This window comes from Megalobrama amblycephala, linkage group LG7 (assembly GCF_018812025.1).
Source record: "Megalobrama amblycephala isolate DHTTF-2021 linkage group LG7, ASM1881202v1, whole genome shotgun sequence".
Taxonomy (NCBI): Eukaryota; Metazoa; Chordata; class Actinopteri; order Cypriniformes; family Xenocyprididae; genus Megalobrama; species Megalobrama amblycephala.
Window position 1 is genome coordinate 39,149,613 of NC_063050.1, and position 25,269 is coordinate 39,174,881.

At 37.2% G+C, this 25,269-nt stretch overlaps 1 protein-coding gene across 1 annotated transcript in view; it reads left to right on the forward strand.

Annotated features, from left to right (window-relative positions):
* pcdh7a (protocadherin 7a) overlaps positions 1-23,380 on the forward strand; it is a 40,602-nt gene extending 17,222 nt beyond the window's left edge. The window contains exons 3-4 of the mRNA XM_048197415.1: positions 18,130-18,328; positions 20,427-23,380. Of these exons, the coding sequence (XP_048053372.1) occupies positions 18,130-18,328; positions 20,427-20,929 (702 nt within the window). The 3' untranslated portion in view covers positions 20,930-23,380. The remainder of the gene's footprint in view (positions 1-18,129; positions 18,329-20,426) is intronic.
* The last annotated feature ends 1,889 nt before the right edge of the window (positions 23,381-25,269 follow it).

Here is a 25,269-nt window from a genome sequence, read left to right on the forward strand (position 1 = left end):
TGATGTCGAGACCTACTCTGCTTCTCTTTTAAATGAGACATTGCGGGAGTTTTATGCTTCTGTTCAGTCTACCGCTGGATGCATATACAGTGTTGCAAGTTTGATGTGTCTCAGAGCAGGTATAAACCGTGTTGTTGTTTTTTTTATTATTGTTTTAATTTAATTTAATGTATTTCAATAAATGTAATGTGTCTTTATATTTATAGTAAACGGTGGTTAGAGACGCCGGTTTCATTTCACACTCTACATAATGTAAATAAATGATATGATTAGTTAAAATAAAGATTGCCTTGTCACTGTCAGTGTTGCCTGTCATTCATAAATAATTTTATTAAATTCATTAAAGAATCATTAAGTTAGCCTATGTTATCTAAGTTATATGCTTAAGCAACGAGGGGACTTCAGACTGTAGACTTTAAAGAAGAGAAGCACACAGTGCAGGTATCGCGCACGCATCTCTCTCTCTCTCTCTCTCTCTCTCTCTCTCTCTCTGATCTTTCTCTTTCAGTTCTCTGACTCTTTCTTTTAATAATGAATTTAAATAAATGTGATAATTCGTTAAAATAAAAGCAATCCAATGGCTCTACTTTATTTAAAGCGGACGGAGTGCTAGCTAGAACTAACGAGCCGTAATTTAAGAAAATAACCGTCATTTTTACCCGTTTGTTAAAAAATTACACTGTAAACATCAGTTATTGCTTTAACTTGTTTTTAACTTGGCAAATAACCAAGGTATAAGCTGGATAATCCACGGCTAGCCATGCATTAAAGGATTTTAATGCACTACGTAGTGGCAACCACCCTCCGCTTCACGTCGGGTGGTTCTTCGCCTCTGCGTCGTGCATTAAAATCCTTTAATGCATGGCTAGCCGTGGATCATCCCTTATTACAAATATATATGTTTCATTTTTTTGTATCAAAACAATGATATTTGTATAAAAACAAAAAGCATTTGACAAATTTATTTACACTAAATTGCATGAATAAAGCTAGAAATCAACATAATTTATATTAAAAGCATTAAAATATTTTGTTTAATTGCTAAAAATATTGTTTTTTTTTTTTATATGGCTATACAATGAAAATTGCCACACAGACATCTGCACATAGACTCAAACGAATCCATTCCATTCAAAAAGACAAAAAACAAAACATAATTTATATAAAAGACATAGTAACTGACAGAACAGTGACATTTACCAAAATATTGTTTTATTTTGAGAAATTATTGCTATAAATATTATAATTTAATATTGTGTACACTGCAAACCTGAATAAGTTGGGCTAACTCAAAAAATTTTAGTTACATCAAATTTTTGAGTTATGATGTTCCCAATTTTAAGTAAGCAGAACTATCAAGTTTGTAGTACTCATCTATTTTAATTGCTCCTAACTTGAAGTACTGAGTTAGCTAACTCATACATTTTGATAGCAATTAACATAAAAGAATTAGTTAATTAACTTTTTTATTTTAAGTTCTTGGAAATCAAAAGAGTTATTTACAGCATTGACACAAATGTGAATCGTTTTATTGAACTAGTGCATATAAATAAACTGTTCAGGTGAACTAGTTCATAAAAATGAATCAGTCTCCCAAATGATTCATTTGAGATATATAGAGAAAAAAAAAAATAGCCAACAGCGTTTGATTAGTATCTCAATTTGTTTGGTGTTTTGCACATTAAACTTGTTGGAAAAAGTCACTTGTATCTGGAAAACAGTTTTAAAAACAGCAGACATACTGTCAGTCTGAAAAATGGAAGTTAACTTTGCAGTGTTGCTACTTTTAGTTAGAGCTACTCAGATGTTAATTATGCCTTTGTCACAGAAAGGGCCTATTCTCACAGTGGACGTCATGAGATGAACCTAGATGATGAAGGCTTCACAGAGATGAGCGATTGCGTCTGAGAGGATCTGAGAATGGGGGGCGGACTGAAAGAGTGTAGTGTGCCCTGCTTAATAACGCCCCTCTGTGTCACACGCATACACACACTGAGGTTATTGTCACAGCAACCGCAGCATGTCGTGAGACATTCGGTTCAAATTTATGTGTGTCACAGGGGTGTGTTCACTGTCTGGGCCACTGAGTGTAGGTGTGTGCGAATTTATTGTTTTGTGTTCAGGGACTGTGCAAATCGCATGATTTCGGATTTTTCATCTCGCCGCGTGTCATCTCAGTGACAAGTTTCTGACAGGAAACAGAGCCAGGATTGTGTGTGCATTTGTTATATGGCAAAACTGCATGTGCCATAACTGATTAAAAATGTCTTATATAGCATGAGCTCATCCCCGTGTGGAAATAAATAACTCACCCGGCACGGGACATACTTATACAGCTCATTATACACACATTGCAAGACATCCTTATTCACTTCATTGTGTATTTTTCTGTGTCTGTAACAGAACTGCTTTGTTTGGTTGCTGGTCAGTATAAAATGGACAATAGGGGGACGGTGTGTGTGCATGTATGTGTGTGTGGGTGTAACTTTTCGTCACAAGTGGGTATTCATTAAATTTCACTGTCTCACCATACATGTAGATATATACCCGGACACACATGTGAAATTCCGATGCACAACACACACACACATATAAAGGCAAAGCTGTAGCTGAAGCATCCTGTTTACTTCGTAAGGCACAATAGAGACTTTTATGTGGAAGTGGAGATGATGATGAGGGAAAAGCCATAAATATCATCTCCACACACATACAGTGCTTGCTAACATCAGGACACCCTCATTAAGTGAGCATTGTTTTCAGAGAAACGAACCAGGAAGACAAGAGACGTCTGTCAGACATGCACCTAATCATTATCTTTTATTCAGTCAAAGCCCAATCACATATGGATTAGTTTGCCCTCCCCTCAGGAGCTTAATCCGTCCCAAACGCCGCGTGGTTGGTTAAACAGCTTTGCTTCAGACGATGCTCTTTGGTTCCTCTAGGAATTGAGTGCTTACACTTGTTTGACTTTGACTCAAGTCAAATGTCTGACTTCATTAAACCAATTTTATTAATGAAAACTCACTAGATCAAGGAATGTGTATAACAGTCTTTATATATATATATATATATATATATATATATATATATATATATATATTGATAACAGCACTTCTACCTTTTCACCGTTTGTATCACTCCGCTTGAAGCGACTGTCATGGCGACCGAGCAAATCCACCATAATTTTTGATTTTTTGTGAATACTATACTTTTTGTACGAACTGTAGTTTTTAGATGAGAATGTAGTTGTGTAGACCTGAAATATGTGACTCATATTAAATCATAGCGCCTATTTGACAATTTATTTAGACATTTTCGATGCGAGCTCCAGGCCATCAGCGGCTGTTCAGTGTACCTTTCATCTCAGCCAGTGCTTCGGGGATTTCCTGCGGTGTCTTATAGTAGTTAAACATGAGATATAATTCATTGTTGGGACATGAAACAGTCAATATTTGGTCTTATTAATCTATTACTTGTTCCAGAGCAAGCTGAATTGTGCTATGTTAAATTTGATTTAATATTTAAGATATATTTAACTTACATCTTCTATAGCATAGCATATTGGCTACAACTAGATGGGAAATATCAGACAAAGACTTAAAACAGACAAAACATTAGCCTTTATAGACATTGTTTCTTGAGCAAAGAAAACGCTTTCCTTTTTTTTTTTTTTTTCAAACATCAGATCTTTATTTACCTTTGCATTGCAAAGAAGCACAGATCTCCAAACAGATCTCTGGATTTATGAGGTTTGACTGACAGTTTGAGGATTCAATGGAGTTATGAGGTTTTGTCTCAAGCTCTTTAAAATAATATATATATATATATATATACACACACATACACACACACACACACACACACACACACACATATACTACCATTACAAAGTTTGGGGTCACTAAGATAATTTAAAGTACTTAAAGCTGCAGTCTGCGATTTTTGGCCCTCTAGCAGTCAATAAACAGAACTGCACGCGTCTTGCGGAAGAACATTGTAGCTGGAGCTTTTTTTCTCTGTGTATGTCTATGGCGAGTCACGCAGTTACTGTGATACTCTGCGGCAGGTCCTACCAGTCCGGTCTGAAATAGTCTGATTATATAAACACTTATTATAAGTGTGTGCCATAATGATTCAGGATAAGACAAAAACATGGTTTCGAAAAATTGGATTCATGTTGTACATTCTCATTATATAATTTTTGTAAATTTTGAACACAAAAAAAGTTACGGACAGCAGCTTTAAAGTACTTAAAGTCTGCATTTATTTGATTAAAAATACAGTAAAAAAACATTTGTCATATTGTGAAATATTATTACAATTTTAAATAGCTGTTATAGTATAGTATATTTATTATATTTTAAAATGTTATGTATTCCTGTGATGCAAACCTGAATTTTCAGCATCATTACTCCAGCCTTCAGTGTCAAATGATCCTTAAGAAATTATTCTAATATGCTGATTTGGTTCTCAATATGTTTACTATTTTTGTGGAAACCATGATAAAATTCAAAAGAATCTTCTGTAACATTATCATGTTTTTTACCTTCACTTTTGATCAACTTAATGCTTTCATGCAATAAAAAGTATTAATCATTTCTTTAAAAAAAAAAAAATCTTACAGACCCAAACTTTATAATAATAATTTAATTTTCAAATAAACAGCAACATTAAATGTATATTATATTATATTTTTATTTTTTATTTAGATTAACTTTTAAATGATTACAAATAATTTGTAAATATCTGTCAAGTGTGCATGCCCCTTAAGAAAGACTAATAAATAAGTCAGTATGCAAATATTATGCTGACATCATGGCAGATTTTGATTTTTGAAACTCTTTAATCGTCAGCCAAGAGTGCACACGATCCAATATTTTGAATTCCGCCCATGTAATTTCTCAATCCCTATCCTCTTTTGTGCTCCTCATCATTTCTTGTTCACTCTGTCGATAAAAATGTCAAAAATAAGATTTTAAAACTGAAAAATGTATAGCAGACCTAAGGCTATAATTACCCACAATTTCACTACTAAAGAATGTGCAGGAAAGCACTGATGTCATTCCATTCACAGCATGCTTGAGAAATTGACAGTGCTTAATTTCAGCCACTAAGTGGCACTAGTGCCCGTCTTCCTCTGTGACTTTGTGCTGCAGTCAGTCGATGACCCCTCTGCAACAGTTAATGTGCGCTAATCCACACTTGTATATCTGTGTGTGTTTGTGTGCGTGTATTCCAGCGCAACCACTTCTTACCTCTGTTTGCTCTCTGCTCTTCTCACGACACTCTCCACCTCTCTTTCTCTCTCTCTCTCACTCTGTGTCTCTCTCTCCCTCTCTGCAGTGCCTCTTTCACTGCATGGTGATTATTATTCCTCACACAGACTCAGTGCTGATACTCAGATACTGCTGAGCAGCCCTGTAAATCACCTGGAGCTGAAAGAGAGGAAGAAAGAGAACGGATGTGAGATATACAGAGAGAGAGAGAGATGAGAGAATTCAAGGTGGGCTGAATGAACGAAAGAGGTTAAAACAGCAAGGGAATTGAGGGAAGAAAAAGGGATGAGAGTTATGGATAAAGAGGAGAAACAAGGGAAAAGGAGGAGAGTGAAGAAAGAGTGAGAAGGGAGCGTTAGTGTAAAATGCTGCAGTCAGAGCAAGCCGTGGTGCAGGATGATCATCGGGAGTCTCTGTCACGCTGTTGCAGAACACATACGCGTCTCCGTGACCTTTATCCCACCGCAGAAACGCCAGTCCTGTGCACACATTCACTTATCCTTCTCATGTCATTGAGCAGGAGACGTAGAGGAAATTGTAAATGATGTGTGCGTCTGTCCGTCTATCTCCGTCCTACACAAACTTACGCTTGTCAGTTTGCCACCTGCTTGTATTAATAACTGTCAGTGTTTGCTGTGGTTGCACACATGCGGATGAAATTGTTTTCCACAGGACAAGCATATGATTGAATGCTAAACTAAAGTAAACAAACAATGGCAAATTGTCTCTCTGTGTGTGTGCAATTTTGCATCCTCCTTCGACGTCTTTAAGTCCCACATTTGTAAATACTTGCATGGTGTTTTGCTGCCTTTTGGGCAACGCTGCTATTTCATAAGAAAACTTTATTGCTCAGAGGTTGCTCTTTCAGAGCACAAGACAAAAGAAAATTCTGTAAAAAATTCATTTCTCACTCTCTCGTTACTCCAAAGCCATTCGACTTTCTTCTTTCCACTGAACGGAAAATGAGGAATTTTTTAGACATTGCACAATGTTATGACCTATTATAAAACACATTTACCATAGTGCAAGGTTTGTAAACTAATATATTTTCACATTGCCTCACATAATCATCTCCATATGTATATCTTTTCTGATGTTGTAACCTTGCCCAATGGCTCACCTGATACAGCACTGCAAGAAACAAGTATCACAATAAAAGAGACTTGTACAAAAGCAAGCAAAATTGGCATGGTTCCTTCAGCAAATGCATTTTTATCTCATGTTTGCATTTGTGCACTATCAGAGGGTTTAGTGTAGATGGCACGTTATTTTCAAACACGTTTAAGCGCCAATTGGTGGACTTTTTTTATTTATTTCCGGACTTGAATGATACGTACAACAACTAACGTAATAAGAGAGCTGATATATATTTGTTTACAAATCGTGCACTTTGGTAAAAAGTATTTTGAAGTCATAACAAGGAGACGTAAAAACAAGTCTTTATTAATCCATAATCTGACCCTGTAATCGTAACGGTGTATGAAAATGATTAAAAGCGCTTGCTGTTTTTCTGCCTCTAGTGTTCATTTCTGTTGGAAACTGCAGTGATATGTACATATTGGTACGTATTTTTGCAAATCGTGAAAACGTTTTCACAGGTATGTCTTTCCATGAGACCAGGTTGAAATTTTGTCACATTCATGTTAATATGTTATAAAAAAAATAATAATAATAAACACACTTTTAGCACCACTGGGCATTTCACTTTAAAAGTGTTGTTAAACGTGCAAAAAGCAACATAATACACTCTAAAAAAATGCTGGGTTAAAAACAACCCAAGTTGGGTTGAAAATGGACAAACCCAGCAACTGGATTGTTTTAACCCAGCTGTTGGGTTAAATGTTTGCCCAACCTGCTGGGTAGTTTTATGTAACTCAACTATTGTTTAAAAATTGCTGTATTGCTGACTTATAAAGAAAAACAGAACAATGTCTAAAAGCTGCTATGTGACAGAAAACAAGCTAAAAAAAAAAAATAGAACCAAAAACCCAGAAGTTTTTATAAGCTGTCGACCCAAAAAAACGACCGTTTAAGGACTAAAAAGTGGATACAGGCGATTGAGAAAGAGCGCGACGTCATATTACTATGAGAACTATGCCCATTGGAGGGTAACGTAATCAGCGACAGGAAATATAATATATAAAAACTATAAAAATTTGGATATTTGACTTAACAGTGACAAAATGTTTATTGCACACGTATACTTACGGAGGCATACTGAGTGTCAGGATCCCAAAATTTACCCATTCTTCCTGCTGATGCTTCACGTCTTATTGCCTGTATCCACTTTTGTCTCCTTAAAGGCTGGCTTTTACGGTTCAGTAGCTTATAAAAACGTAGTTCTGGGTTTTTTAGCTTGTTTGCTGTACACATTGAAGTTGTCACACAGCAGCTTTAAGGCATTGTTCTGTTTTTGTTATAAGTCATTGTTTTAAGGAGGCAACCTCACGCAATACAAAGTCAATAGAGATGGTTGGATTGTCCCCCCCCCCCAGAATGGGCGTGACCGAAATGTGCTCTGTCTCTATAAGGCTGGGACAATACATCGAATCTCGCGATTCAAAGAATCTGATTCTGATATTTTCCGATGTATCGTGATTCTCTCTCGAATCGATTCTGAGCTTAGTTTTTAAACAGCAGATGACACTACTATACATGCTGTAGCAACACTCGCACACTGCCTGCTTCCAGTTCCTTTACACGCACCAGTTAAACCTAAAATAATCATTCATAAAGTTCGAAAATGTTGAAGCAAATCATAAAAGCATTTTGAGCCAAAGTGCAAGTATATTTAACCACTTTCATGACTCAGCTGAACGCACGAGCGCTGTCCAGCATTCTTCTTCATAAGCGTTTGAGAGTGTGCGGTTAAAAACTAGCTTAGAGCGCCATTTTCTGTTAAAACTAAGCTCAGAATTGATTCGAGAGAAAATATCAGGATCGATCCAAATTCATTGTATCGATCAAGAATCGATGTATCGTCCCAGCCCTACTTATTAATATGTTCACCTTTTGATTATTATTGTTGCCTTTAGTAATTATTTCTGATTTTTAATTTCCAACCTATTTTGGGTTCATTTTAAGCCAGCCATATAGTAATTTTTAAACAATAGTTGGGTTAAATGAAATATTTAACCCAGTTGCTGGGTTAAAATAACCTAATCGCTGGGTTTGTCCATTTTCAACCCAACTTGAGTTGTTTTTAACCCAGCATTTTTTAGAGCGTATAATTTTGCAGAAATGTTGCCACAGGCCCGTGGGTCGCACAGTTTAGTTCTCAAATTTCCAAGCAATGATATGTTCCTAACCCACAGTTGAATGGCATTTGCTCATTCAGTAGTCAGTCTTTGAGGGGAGGTAAAGCAGCCATGCGATTCATAAGGGAGAGTCTTTTCTGAGTCAGTACATGTAAGTGAACAAGAATGATTCATTCACTAAAAAAAAAAAAAATCATTCAAAAACACCAATGAACAAAACACCTTGAGTAAAGATGCATCATGCCATTGGTTCTCTTTGAATATTAGTGATTTCATTTTTGGTTGCACTAGCCCTTGTAGGTTTCAGTCTTGTAGACGTTTGCATTGAAATCTTTGGCTTTTGATTGGAGACTTTGATCGTATATCTCATAGTCTGAGATATTGCTGAGAACTTTTGCTTTCTTGGAGAAATAGTTGATTGTAGAGAGAATGAATGTGTGACTTTTCTAAAATATTGAGAACAGAATAGACTAGAGAACAATATTAATAGAAGAGAAAAATTATAATTCTGACAAAAATGCAAATGAATCATTTTATGGAATAAGCGGAATTGTTAAGAGGACAGTTTGTACACACTAATCGTGAATAAAACTGATTCTCATGTTAATGGTGGAGGCTTGAGGGGCTCTTCTGTGCTGTTTGAGTGATGTCACTAATTGAATGTACTTATAGCTGGAACACACTATAGATCCATATCCAAATCAGCTCGCCTGAATTATTCATCGTATGCGGCATGCCCTTTCAATATGCAGAGTCATGGAACGCAGAGGAGAGGCTAAGCACTAATTAATCAGGCCTCGTTAATTTCCTTTGAGCCGTCAGGTAAGAGTGTTTCTCTCTAATTATGTTGATGACTGCGGAAAGCAGACACACATACACACGCTCGGGTCTGAAACCTCAATAACAAGATTGTTGAATGTGCATGCACACCGCTGTAGATGTGGACACATACACACACACACACACACGCACACAAAGGCAGGCAGCCGGTGATGCACACCTGGTTTAACAGACAGTCACATCAGTAAACATACACAGACACAGTTGGATGTCATGCTGGAAAGGGAAAGGAAATGGCCTGTGTCAGATTAAAGGGTTGGTTTTTAATGTTTGCCGTCAAAGTCCATTAATATTCTATCAGCTCTGTTTCTGCTGCTGGTGCACTGACTGGACCCCAGCCAGGACCCAAACACACACACACACACAAACATCCAAAAGCCCAACCTTTGTGACTTTAGCCAGACTCTGCTTTTCACACACATTCACACAGCCAAACCTCTGTGTCTTTAGCCAAACTCTTCTCTCACAAACACAAACAACCACAAAGCCAAAAGCTTAACCTCTGTGACTGACGCTCTCTCTGTTTCTGTCTCCCACGCAAACGCTATGCCATCATATTACGACAATATGGCATAGCATGTGTGATACAAATGTAGAAACTCAAATTATTATACTGTAAAACATCCTATTTTTCATGGATAGCAGTTTGACAGGATATACAGGTGCAGCTTCTAAGTATGCATTACATATGCATATTAAAGAGCCCTGAGGAACATTTTATTACTCAAATGTTTCTTATTTATGGCTCAGAAGAAAGTGGAGTTCCATGTTATTCTTCATTTCTTTCAGATGTACACTGCCGTTTATTTTTTTGGGACAGTAAGATTTTCTTAATGCTTTTGAAAGAAGTATCTTATGCTCACCAAAGGCTGCATGTATTTGATCAAAAGCACAGAAATATAAAAACAGTAATATAATATTTAAAATGTAACATGGTGGGAAAGCTGAATTTTCAGCAGCCGTTATTCCAACCTTCAGTGTCACATGATCCTTCAGTAATCATTCTAATATGCTGATTTGGTGCTAAAGATGCATAATTAATTATAGCTTATTTTTTTCTGGATTATTTGTCGAATAGAAAGTTCAAAAGTTTAGCATTCATGTGAAATAGATCTCTAACATTATAAATGTCATTAGTGTCTCTTTTGAACAATTTAATGCATCCTTGCTAAATAAAAGTATTAATTTTTCTTTTTTTTTTTAAATCTCACTCACCTCAAACTTTTGAACAGTTTTTTTTTTTTTTCTCATTAAGGGACATAAAATTAGACAATGGAGAAAATGGTTGACATACACTAATATAAAATTAATATTACAAACTATTAAAGGTAGGGTAGGCAAGATCCCACCCTCCCTTCAGAGCACTCTCCAAACCACATAACTACAATAATAATGAACATAAACTTACAGAACTACTTGTACCACCTGACTGCTGCAGATTCATTTCAGCGTTGATAGTGTTGACATAGAAACGCATAAATCCAAGTCTGAGGACATGAACAGCTCCGTGTAGAACGTCACAGGTTCTCACAGGTTCTCAATCTCATAATTACGGTTACGAAATGGTGTGAATGCAGCATGAAATCATTGTTTTGGTTCAGGAGGAACTGTATAAGGTATGGAAATATGTTGACAGGCAGGTTGGACATTGTACCAAAAAATGTTCATCCAGTCATTGCATTCAGTCCAAATGCAATGATTGGATGAACATTTTTTGGTCCTGATTCCTCCACAGAAGATACACTATATTGCCAAAAGTTTTGGGACGCCTGCCTTTACGTGCAAATGAACTTTAATGATATTTAATTTAATTGTCCCACTCTTTGCAACTATAACAGCTTCAGCTTTTCTGGGAAGGCTTTCCATCATGTTTAGGAGTGTGTTTATGAGAATTTTTGACCTTTCTTCTAGAAGCATATTTGTGAGGTCAGGCACTGATGTTGGCGAGAAGGCCTGGCTCACAGTCTCCGCTCTAATTCATCCCAAAGGTGTTCTATCGGGTTGAGGTCAGGAGGTGCAGGCCAGTCAAGTTCCTCCACACCAAACTCGCTCATCCATGTCTTTTTGGACCTTGCTTTGTGCACTGGTGCGCAGTCATGTTGGAACAGGAAGGGGCCATACCCAAACTGTTCCCACAAAGTTGCGAGCATGAAATGGTCTTGGTATGCTGAAGCATTAAGAGTTCCTTTTACTGGAACTAAGGGGCCATGTCCACCCCTGAAAAACAACCCCACACCATAATCCCCCTCCACCAAACTTTACACTTGGCACAATGCAGTCAGGCAAGTACCGTTCTCCTGGCAACCGCCAAACCCAGACTTATCCATTGGATTGCCAGACAGAGAAGCGTGATTCGTCACTCCAGAGAACACGTCTCCACTGCTCTAGAGTCCAGTGGCGGCGTGCTTTACACCACTGCATCCGACGCTTTGCATTGCACTTGGTGATGTAAGGCTTGGATGCAGCTGCTCGGCCATGGAAACCCATTCCATGAAGCTCTCTACACACTGTTCTTGAGCTAATCTGAAGGCCACACGAAGTTTGGAGGTCTGTAGCTATTGACTCTGCAGAAAGTTGGCAACTGTGCGCCTCAGCATGCGCTGAACCCGCTCTGTGATTTTACGTGGACTACCACTTCGTGGCTGAGTTGCTGTTGTTCCCAATTGCTTCCACTTTGCTATGATACCACTAACAGTTGACTGTGGAATATTTAGTAGTTAGGAAATTTCACGAATGGACTTATTGCACAGGTGGTAACCTATCACGGTACCACGCTTGAATTCACTGAGCTCCTGAGAGCAACCCATTCTTTCACAAATGTTTGTAGAAGCAGTCTGCATGCCTAGGTGCTTGATTTTATACACATGTGGCCATGGAAGTGATTGGAACACCTGGATTCAATGATTTGGAGGGGTGTCCCAATATTTTTGGCAATATAGTGTTTATGTACATATTTAGATAACTTCTATTATTGATTGATATCAGGATGTGAATAGAGTTTCAAACAGAATAACAAAAAGTGTTTATAAAACAAATTGCCTACCCTACTTTTAATAGCACTGCTCAGATTATTTGGCTTTTGAAGAATTTAATAAGAAATGTTATTATTGAAGTCTATTGAATGCCTTTTCTGAAACTCTAGAGGAGACACACTTGAGATTACAGTGGTCTTTTTGTCTCAGAAGAAATATCAGAGAAGCAGGAGACTTAAGAAACTGCTCCATTTATTCACCATTCAAACTCACTTAAGAGAAACAAAGACGTTAAAGAGATCTCATGTGCAATTTTTTTCCTTCCTATAAGAGACCTTCACTGACAGGTTAGCAAGGCTTTAATTGAAAGCGTTTCTAAATAGATAATGCATAATGACAATGATAATCACTCTAAAACTAAGCTTATTAATTAGAGTTTAGAACAATGGCTTGCTATTTGTCAAGGAAACTGTGATAAACCTCGAAACAAGCCTTTAGTTACTTTCTCACACTCATAATAGGGCTGAATACACTCAACCAAGGAAGCTAAATAGTCAACTAAAGTTGATTATGTGGCACTTATTTGGAGCAACCTATAGCAACATCATTCATGAAACCTCATAAAAGAGAAGGTGATACTCAATTCAGTGGGTAATTTGTAGAAACCCTTGAGGCAAGTGTGTGGATATAATGATGCTCTACAATGTTCTGAAATGCTCTTCATGAACTATGTTCTTTAGCTACTGATTTAAGTGAAGATATTGTTCTTAAATATGAACTTAATTAATCTTCATCAAACAAATCAAATGCAGCCATTAATGTAAATGTGGGCTTGAGTAATCGGTATACAGTGGCAAAACATAAGCCAGCAGTGCTTGGCAATTCAACATGAAATCCGCCATAATCTGATTGGTTCCACTGTGTCGATAAGACAATGCAGCAAACAGGCTTATATTCCCACCCATGTTATTGAGCCTCTAGACCCACCCTCATACAGTCAAATGAGTCAACCATGTACAGTTCTCATAGAAAGCAGCTGGTTTCAATGAATTAGCATGAATTTGGGCCAAAATAATGTACTAGTAGAGTTTGATTGGAAGTGCAGCCTTGACATGCATTCCTGTAGCTCAGCATAGTATAGTGCAAACAACGCCAAGGTAGGGTGCTATGATTTCCTCAATGTGGAAAACACAGATGGTATCACGGAATACAGTCATAAAGATGGAATTTACTGTATAATGCAAAATGTCATGGAATTTGGCAAAATTTGGGTGAATAAATCAAAAATAGGGTTGTAAACTTAATAAAATCACGATATGAACTAGTGTTTATGAATATTAAACCACAAAAAGATATAAAGTCTGCATGTTCTGCTTGTCTCTATGTGAATGAATAGTGCATTTTCATCTATAACACATATTAAAGCATGCATGACATTTATGGTGTTTTCAGCATCTGCTTTCTCAGAGCTGCTCTGAGAGTTCACTTCATTTGATAACAAACTATTGTCAAACTCAAATATCTTCATTGCAACCCTTCAAAATAAAAGTTTGGTTTAACTTAAAAAAAAAAAAAAAAAAAATATATATATATATATATATATATATATATATATATATATATATATATATATATATATATGACAGAAATATATTGCTCTTGTTACTATATTGTACAGTGCAATGTATGTAATAATACCATAATAATACAGTTAATTAAAACTTTTTTTTTTAAGAAGTATCACACATCACACAATATTTTTCTCCATGCAGTAATTTAATCAGTAAACCACATTTGAGCAGTAAATAAAAGGAATTGTTCAAATTTCTGAAAAAACTAAAAATTTCATAGGGCACTATTATTGTTAAAAATATAATAAATAAATTGTTTTGTGAATTAAATTTTTTATGAATTCAATTACAGATCTTTTTTGATTATAAAAATTAATTAAACCATTAAAACTGAACCCAGAAAAATTAAAATGGAAAACACAGACTTTGGGGCCCCCATTTCATAGGGCCCTTCTTTAACAGTACCCCTAGAAACAAATGCCACGACGTAAACCCCCTCATGGAAGAAGAAAGCCGTCGTGTTTACAACTGTGACAATATGCGTTTTCCAAGATCAACTAAATGCTGGATTTTCAAAAGTATGTAAAGTTTGCGGCTCCACTGTTGCAGTAAACTTGCACAACGTTTGTAAATGAATAATTTATTAGATACATGCCGGCCTGTTATTCTAAGGACATGGACTATACATTTTCACACCACTAAACATGACGCAGAAAAAACAAACTGTGATTGGTTGTGTTACATGTCAGTCAAACGTCCCCTTGTGCGGTCCTTGGCCAATGAAAGCTGCAATAGAGTCCTGACCTTCTGCCGTCAGTCTAAAGGTCTGGCTATGCAAGACTAACTCATACTAGACAATCTGAACCGTGCCCGAGCGCATTTGACCCCCAAAGTCTGGTTTGACTAGTGTGATTGCTCCGTACCTTGCCCAGGCGCAGTTTGTTTAACCATCCCTGGCCCACTTGGAAGAGGTGCGCCAGAGCATGGTTCATGGTTCGAGCGTGGTACGCATGTAGTGTGATCGCTAACCGCGCCGGAGCAGGGAACAGCTACTACTCTTCATCATTACGACAGCAAACATCTTCTATTACTACTTGGATAGTACACTATTCAATTAATTTAATTAAATCGAGTATATTTAGGTTTATAATGGGTCTGGCTCTCACCTTATTGATGAACAGGAATTGTAGTTAGCGAGTAAAGCTGCAAATTCCCCCATCAACGTCAGCTGCCTCCGTAATAATATTCTGATACGTGCAGCACAATCAAGTGAAAATCGCTGCCCGGCATAAATGATAAATCTATTCGACAGTCTTATTAGAGAAAGTGCTTTTCTACCTGTTCTTCAAAACAAAAAGTTGCATCGTAAATGACATAAGCGTTCTCCGGCCCGTAACATTAAGTGCAATGTGAGTGCAGGCCAGCAGGGGAATGGGGAGGGGGGACAATTGCACCAGGTGTACAAACCATGAGTACACCCTAAGTCGCACCGGATAAAAGCGTCTGCCAAACTCATAAATATAAATACTGACCACACCAGGGAAAGTTCTTAGGGCTGTTTATTATGCCATGCTGACTATATGATTCATTGGTTAGTTGCATTTTATGATTTCCATGCAGCATTGTTTTCCTCTGCTGTTTATTATCAGAAAAGACCGGCAACCTATTTTTGGGTCGCTACGCACCAGTTGAGAAACCACTTATATAATGCATCTGTAACTGCACAATGTTTCTCTCTCCAGCGTACAGCAGAGCTGCGCTTAATGTCTGAGTTAGACCCTAGGAGATCCCCACTCTTAATTGAAAGGCAGACATTCCGAGAAAAGTGAGGAGTGGAGTTAGTAAACGATGGTGGGGATTATGGGTCAATAAAACAGTGTTCCACTGAGACTTCCAGCAAGGGTCAAGGGCGCTGCATTGATTGGCTCAACATAAAGCTGAGTAAAGTGTGTGCGCGCGTCTCTTTATATGCCTCTAGAGAAATGTGTACAACGGAGGAAGGTACAAAGACTATATTAAAGATTCACAGATCTTCTAGGAATGACTGTAAGCATTACCATCAAATTATTACGCATTATGCTCCTGATAAAACACAGAATCATTTTATAATGATACAATATGCAGACTACTGTACGTAAAAAAACAAGCAGACAGTATGTGTGGTCTTTTTTGTAAAATCTGTTTTTCCGGACGAGGCTTGTTGTCCCGCAAAACCTCTCAAGTGTCAGGACCATGTCAGCCATCAGCTCGCAGACAAAACAGATGATTTGTTCTATTAATGTTCATTTGTCGCTTGCTACATTTGACACCTGACACCCATAAAGACTGATTCATCACCCTCTCCCCTCTCTGTTACGATTGTACTTCCCCCCCAGTGAAAAATGAAACCATCAGTTAATTACTCTGTTCATTTAGCGTGCTCTCTCGCTCCCGTTCTCTCTCTCTCTGTTCACATTGTCTTGATTAAGGCAGACACCGGAGCATATAAATGTGCTTCTCATAAGGCAGTTCTCCTAACAGCTGTCACTCATCGCTCCAGTAGACGCTGAAGGGACATTGTGGGACTCATTTGGTTGGCTAGACTTTCTCTCTCTTCGGTTTCAAACAGCCTAAACTGGACTTTATGATTTTGTAGGAGACTTTGAATGTGCTGATTTGCTGGTGTGAGATTAGGTTGGGGAGATTGAGTCATACCCATAGATGAGGCCATAAAACACATGCTATAAAGCATTCCACAGGGTGTAATAAAAGGTGTTGTTTCTTATTATATGTGCAACTAGATTTTTACATTTTCTGAAGGAAATGCGAGTGGTGCTTGCCCGTGCAAAACTAAACTAAAGGTAAAACTAAAACTATTACAAGCATTTTTAGTTAACTGCAATAAAGCTGAAATAAAATAAAATATAAATATTAGATGATTAACTTAAACTAAATGGCAATGCGAAATGTTGCCTTGGAAACTAAAGGCCCCGATATACTTATGGCGAAGTTCTTTTTTGTTCTTCGCTTAAGAGGAAAGTTCGATATACATTTGTAGTTGTATACTGTTGAAGCGAGCATCCCAACACAGTCCATGCTGCTGAGAGCGGCATTAAGATGAATATACAAATAAGTGCTGCACGCTTTCCTCTCAAAAAAATAAACACAGCAAAAAGGGCAGCGGCCATTAATACAATAGATTGCTTTAAAGTAAGCAGCTTTACCATATTAAACATGACAAAACAGTGTCAGTGTCGCTTTTGATTAGAATTACAACTTCAATTTCTACTATAAAGCAGCTCTCCAATATGTTCTGACTGAATGGAAGAAATTTGTCAAAGATTTCCATGTTGAATGAGGCGGAACCTCAGAACACGCCTACTTCTTACGTATTCACTACAGACCAATGGTAGTTTGAAGGTGTTTACCAGTGAGGAAACTTTTCTGTAAAACGGTTCCCGAAGCGAACTCCAAAGGAACTTAATTTTGGCCTGATTTTGTTCTTAATGACGTAACACAAGTTCATCCGAAATAAATAAAAACTAAAACTGAAATAAACTAAACCTTAGTAATAATTAAAAAAAAAAAAAACATAACAAAACAAAAGCACATACGTAACAAAATTACTAAAAATTCTACTAAAAGGAAAACTGAAAATATAAAAATAAAAGCATATTCAAAATATTAATAACAACTATACAATGTAAATCACAACTTTTTTCTTTTATCAAATCAACTCAGATAATTAATGTGGTTTAGATAACATAACATTTGGAGTTTCTGTTGATTAAACCAATCTCCTTTATTGTATTAACTCAAATTTTTAATTTCAGTGAACTCAAAATTTTAGTTTTATTTAAATTAATTTTAATTAAAATTTTATTTTAAGGCAACCAGGTTACTTTTTAAGCTAAACCATCAATAATTTTTTACAGTTTAAAAGTATATAAATAACACTAAAATAATCCTGGATTGGTTGCCAGGGTGTTGCTATGCAGGGTGTTGTGGTTAATTAAGTCAAAAGAGCCTTCCAATCTTTGTGACATTCAAGTGCCATTACATGCTGTTCATTGCTTAGTATAATGATACTGTATACATGTTTATTTATTTATCCACAGAGTCTCATTGAGAGATTATTGTGAAATCAGATCAATCAAATGTCTTATACAGATAATCCTTATTGATGTAATACCTACTGTCACCTATCATGACTTAATCCCATATCTCTCTGCAGCCCCTCAGAAGAGTGACATTTTCTGTGGTGAGTCAAGCTCCCGATCAAGGCTGCTATGATAGTGGGGTGGAGGACTCCGAGACCCCGAGCAGCAAGAGCTCCTCTGGACCCAGACTGGGATCTTTACCACTGCCTGAGGACGGATATGAAAGGACGACACCAGAAGGGAGCGTAGGCGAAGAGGAGCATGTGGAAAATGGTAAAAATTCATCTGTGGGAAAGGCCTGAGACAACAAAGTGAAAAATGACATTGTAAATTTTGTGTGTGTGTGTGTGTGTGTCTGTGTTCTTCTTTCACTTTCAAGGAATAGTTCACCCAAAAATGAAAATTCAAAAGAAGATATTTTGAAGAATGTTGGTAACCAAACAGTTACCATTTACTTTTATTTGCATGGACAAAAAAACACTGAGATATTTACAGGTTACATACATACATACAGGTTTGGAATGATATGAGGGTGAGTAAATGATGAGAGAATTTTCATTTCGGGGTGAACTATCACTTAAATAACAGTAGCACTAGAGTAGCATGACGATTAATCATGCATATTATATTATATTATATTATATTATATTATATTATATTATATTATATTATATTATATTATATTATATTATATTATATTAAAGCTGCAGTCTGTAACTTTTTTTGGTTAAAAATGATTCAAAATAAATTTTTGAGAAAGTACATCACCAGCCAGTGCTTAAAAATCTCCTTTACCTTAGCCCAATTCACAACGGTAAGCTTGTAATAATGTTTCCTAATCCGGATAGTACTGGTGGGTTTCTGCACGAAATTCGAGCATGCAGCCGTTCGTCTTTTCGTCATTACGTCATGTCTGTTTACATAGAGAAGGAGTCCCAACTAGTAGGCTATATGGCATGTGGAGGATGCTTTATAGCCTTTTCTCACAGCAGCTGAAATAATTAAACTTATTTTGATGGCAGATTGTAATCCAGAAAGGTCAAAATGACAATCATCAGTGACAATTGGAGATTCACGCGTAGTCAAAAGCAAAAGACGGCGGACTGCGGAGTGGCTACAGAAATTGAAATCTACAGGTAACACTAATATACACTAAATACAAATAGTCACACAATGCTCATGTTAATAACATTAATAATTTGAAAACAAAGTATAACAATAATAATCATTTGCACGGTTTGACGTGATACGAGCTAAGCAATCGTTAGACTTAATCACCACTGGCAGCAATATAAAAAGTGGCTGACATGTTACTTACTTGTTCAGATGACATTTTTCAGTGAATATTTGTGATTCCAAAGTCCAGTACCCACACCGATGTGGTGACTGACAGTAAACGTTAGATTCATCGATACACAACCCACGTACAATTGATAATTCCGCAAATAACTACAATTGCAGGTTTCAAACAGAGATGGCGACAAAACTTACAGACTGCAGCTTTAATTATATTATATTATATTATATTTTTATATATTACTATATTTTTTGGCCTATATTACATATTTATGATAAAATAAGGATTGTTTTTTTCATGCACACAAATACAAAATTCCATCATGATAACACACATGACATTAAAATAATAAATAAATATTAATGAAACAACCTAAGATAAAACCCAAATGTACATATCCGATAACAAAAACTAACAAGAAACAGAACAGTTTAAATGAAATACCATCAAATGTAAAGTCTTACACAGGGAATTGTGGGAATATCATTTTCACTGTAAATTATAAGATGACTGTTCATTTTTACTTCCAAAGTCTGTACATTTAACAGTATTTTACTGTAAAATTACTTACAATGTCCTGTTAGATCTATTTTCACCATATACAGTAAAAGGGAACTTGCCGTTAACCAATTAACAGATTTTAACATAGAATTTTTACAGTATTTTTTTTTACAGTGTAGAATGAGGTTCAAAAGACCACTAGTGATATTGCTTCTGTTTTGATTTTTGTTTTCTAATTTTACACCATGTTGTTATCATTACAAATTATATTTCCAGCAACTTACAGATTACATTTTTAAGATTTTCTTAGTATTTGGTTTGTTCTCATTTTGGTTTTTCCTCCTTTGCATTATTTAAAGCAGTAAATTACAGCAGTACTCAAGCTGACATGAACATCGTCCCAGACCTTTGCACATCACTGTAGATAGGCAGTCATTCATGCTCCAAGGACATCATGAGTGTCTAAAACTTGACAGTCTGAACAAAAATTTTTGAACTATGACCTGCGCATATTTCAGTTGAGACAGTTCCCTGACAGGATATCCTAAAACAGCCTCTTTCTCTGTTCCTCAGACCCAAGGCAGCTCCCTGACGTGGCTCTGACAGGAAAGTGCACACGAGAGTGTGACGAGTTTGGTCACTCTGACACCTGCTGGATGCCCGTGCAGCCGTCACCACGAAGACGCATGGAACCACCCCAACTCTCCACCTTCGCCTCGCCCGGCGATAACAACAACAATACGGAGGACGACAGCGACCGAGAGGAAGACGGAGATGGGGGTACGGATAAGAGCAGCGGAGGAAGCGAGGAGGTCCGGGATTCGCTTGCAAACGGAGACCCGCTTGGAACGCTCAGCCGCCGGGACCGGAACAGGAACATGGGCGACCACAACCGTAATCTCCTGAATCGTAAAATGACCTCTGCGTCCTACGACACGTTCAGCAGCGCCGGCTTTGGTCGTCGTCTGGAAGAAGAAGACTCACACCCCCCAGAGGTCATACCGCTCACGAGGACGGGGGGCGACTATAAGACCACCTCGTGCCTCACTCTGTCTCGCAGGGAAGTGTACCTGTGAGCTGCAGCCAGCCCTCAACGCGACGGGACCGGCCTGAGCAACTTCACTGCATCGGAGCAGGAGGATCATTAAGAGACTAGTGCATACCTGTTCAAAACAGGCATCTTCTCCTTGCCAAAAATTCATCATCAATTCATTGCTCTGGATGCAAAATATCAAAGTTTGAGGAGAAAAAAAGTGAATCATCGTTTAATCTTTCATAAACTTGGTTGGACTTTGTCAATGGAAAACACTTGCATGTTAGGGCTCCCACAGACAGGGGGCGATGTGGGGATTGATGGACAAAATCCGGTTACAGACCACATAAATGGATGCGATTGTGGCACATTATGGAAATAAAACCATGTAGCATCAGGAAAAAAGAATCCTAACCAATCATCTATTTTAATCTAACTAGTTTCCTGTTGCTGAGCCGGTACAGTTATTTAATTACAACCACACTAGTCATGTAAATGCTTTCATGTCAGACTTTTAGTGAAAAATGAGAACAAAAAATCCGGTCATCCATTTTAATCATTTGTAAAGCTACTCGTTTTCCTTTTTTTAACAAATATGGGAATATACTACAGCTCTCATTAGTGCTTCAGAACTTTCGAATGGAATTCTTTGCTATTCTGTAATGGAACAATTATCACAATGACTGTTAAATTACCATCCCATCAGGACCTCAGAGTTTAAATCAGCCAATTACATCATGCGACACACGCTCTGTGCGCAGCACAAAAACATACACACACACACACGGAGATACATGTCTATATCCATTTAGTGCAGATGTGCGTGTACAAGTGTGTATGTACTGTATAAACAGACGTTTTTGGCATACCTGAGGCTTTTTTAAGAAATGGTTTTTTGAAAGTAGATGTAGCATTTTTGCCTGCTTGATCTTCAACTAGTATATAAGACACTGAAGTGTATTTGAATAACTTAATCATCTGTGTAAAGTGCGTACACAGGGGCATTAAACAATGTTTAGATACATCTATACTATACTATAAACAACAAAATATACTGTATCTCATCCCTTTTAAGTAGAGCTCATATGTAAACCAAATTTCTTTAAAGGCAACACTGCATGACGATAAGCTAATGCTTATTTTGTTAAATACGAATCAGATTTTGTTGTTTTTCTGAGGATATAACCACTTTAGGATGGGCGCGTGTGAGTGTGTGTGAATGCAAAGCGAGGTCGGTGTGTAAAAGTCGCAGAGGAGAGCTAGATATTTAATTTAGCCAGAAATGACACACACAATGTAGTTGTTCAAATACCTGTATTACAGTTCAAACTAATCAAAAGAGTCGTTGTTAATCTTACGGCAGCCTAGTCTAGGTCTTCGCCACAATCGGCATCTCATCAAGCCTCTGGAATTTTCAAATTGAGTTTTGGAATGGCATTTTTAGCTCTTGTTATGCATTGTAAGTACAATCTGATTGATAAGAACAAAGTGACATGTATTTCACCAACTCTCAGGAAACTTGAGATTCAGTGTGTGTCCTCGGCTCATTATCAACGCTGAGCTTTAGTCTGCGCTCCGACTTGTCCTCACAAGGCCATACGTTCGGGGAGCCCGTTTTCCCTTTTTCAGACACTCCGCACCTGGCGACGGTGCCCGAAGTGTGCGTGTTTCCTGGCTTCCCACGGTGAGAATCGCAGACTCATCCCTTTCACTTCACGGAACAGCCTTGGGTCTGGAGCGGGACTGGTGGACTCCAGTCCATCTATGCCAAAATCTGTCCAGCTTTTCCGGTTTTACTGGAAGGACTGGTGCACAAACGTACCTGAAAAAGACTAGCCCAGAACCTGCGGTTCAGTGCCTGGATGAGAGGAAATTGTTAAACTGGCCTACACAGGGTTTGTGAAACCGGAGGACTTGAGAAGAGGGAATCTGTCTCTAAAGATGGCGTGTTTCCTTTGCCAGGTTTATAGGCTAAATATGCTGTTATACAGCAGTCTGTAAGTAGTGTACAGTACGGGGTGCATAACGGACTATGTATATGAAACCGTGTCTTTTCTTTCTTCTTTTTTACTGCACGTTTACCTAACAGTTCAACTCACCTACTGCAAAACGGGGAGGGATGGGGAGGGCAAAATAACATCGTGTCTAAAGAGTAACATTCACTTGAACTTTTTTATAAGATAAACACTGAACTCATGTACTCGCTCAACATCCGCCATTTTACTGCTACCCTGTAGAGAAATGACCACTGAACTTTAACCTGAAAGGCATGTTGACGGTCTTTAATCCTGCACCTGTGAGGAAAATGTTTTTGGGTTTTTTATTTCTCTGTTTTTAGGAGTTTTTGAAGCTCTCTCTCTCTCTCTCATGGAGTTAATGCGTTCATTGCGTTTGTTATGACAAATAACAAATCAAAGGGGGTTGGAATGGTTTGAAAGTTTGGTATGTGACATGTAAAAGTTTGATTTTGACATTAAAACACCTTTAAATCGTGTTCTGCTTCCTTTTTCAGTCTTGAATTTACTGTTTGATTCACTTTTGCACGTATATTGATTGCATATTACTGAGCACACAGTGATAAAGTTTTCTTTTGCAATCCTGCACCCTGCTGGTAAAACAGAAAATTACATTTCTCATTCACCTTGCAACCTCTTGAGTGTCCTCTCACATAAAATAGTGCATTTGGAAAAACACATTTTGATCTCTCTTTTTACATTTCCATGGCTTGGTTTAACATAATTCTGATTTGTTTAGCTTTTTATCACACTGCAGTAATTAATCCTGGGTATTCAATTTCTTTGTAAACCCAATGGTTAAAGGTGGTTAAAGGTGTTGTTATGGATAGTTCGACCAAAAATAAAAATCCTGTAAATCTTGATCAATGTTTATATGCGAATAAAAGCCTAAATTCAATCTGTTCATCATATAAAGTGATCGTGTCTCTTCAGAAAATTCATATGGATTAGTTTTACAATCTCTTTATTAACTTTTTGAAGTGTCAAAGTGGTAGTTGCATAGTTGTCAATGGAGAGACAGAAATCGCTCAGATTTCATACGAAATACCTTCATTTGTGTTCTGTAGATGAACAAAAGTCTTACAGGTTTGGAACACCATGAGGGTGAGTAAATGATGCCATTTTTTGGGTGAACTATCCCTTTAAGAATGAACTGCTGACATGTCAACAGATCTCAGTGACAGCCACAGCCTTAAATAGTAAAATAAAAAAAGGGTTTTGAGAAAAGTTTATGATTTCTCACCTGTCAACAACGGCTTACTCAGCCAAACATAGATAGAGAAAAAAGTGGCCAGAAAAAAGAAGCAAGATAAGAGTGAAAACAGTCAAAGCTTTACATCGCTGGAGGGAGCTGAGAATCATGCTTAAAAATGGATGCAGCTCTTGCTTTCCTTCTGCTTAATAAATCAGCGTGGTTGTAGAAAAAGTTGATGTGTCTAAATATGGTAATCTGGTGATAATATAGTGCTGCAGCGATGACATATTTATGTAGGCCAATCCGGAAGTTAGCATCACACTGTTTCCCTCAACTTCTTCATTGGCTTTTGGGTTATTGCAGAAAATAAGCTCTGTGACCAACAAAAGTTTGATTCTTACACATTTTGTTTATCATGATAATCTTGGCAAGTGAACTTTTATGAATTTTGAAGCCTAAATAATCAACAGATGTAAAAATGCTAAATGTAGACCGTAATTAGACCCGCTCCTTTTCAGAGCTACAATCATTGTGTTCTGTCTTATGGTTTGTATTTCCACAGCAAGAAGATAACATTTTTCCTGAAAGTTTGAGTTAGAATAGATTGCACAAGCTTGAAACACAACAAGGCTATGGAAGCGTACTTGTGTATAAATGAGTTTACCTATTATTTTGATGATTTAATGACCCCAACAACTTCTGTATTCCCATTTAGCCACTTGTTAGCAACTGCCTTTTTCAAAACAAAAGCTTTAAAAAAAATCCCAAGGGGTATTCCTAATGTATTTCATGTCATAGAATAAAACAAGCAAATATCTTGAGCTTGTGTTAACCACAGACCTTATTTCAGGCATTTAACCAAAAATCCATTTTTGACTTCAGAACGATGGAACTGGGAGTGCTAAAATGTTAACTAATTTCTGGGGTGAAAAATTTCACAGCACATTTCACTGGTTCACTTTCATCGCACAGATTTGCTGTGTTGATCAACAGAAAGTTGCTTGTTCTGTCAGTTGTGTTTCATACCACTCCAGTACTGACAAAAACAATACATTCTTTTTGGCCATGAAATTTCACAAAAAATTTGCTAGTGTGTGTACATTTTTACATCCTTATTTGCATAGTTATGAGGTAAATAAATTGATTTTTAAATGCTTGTCTATCAGTGGTTAT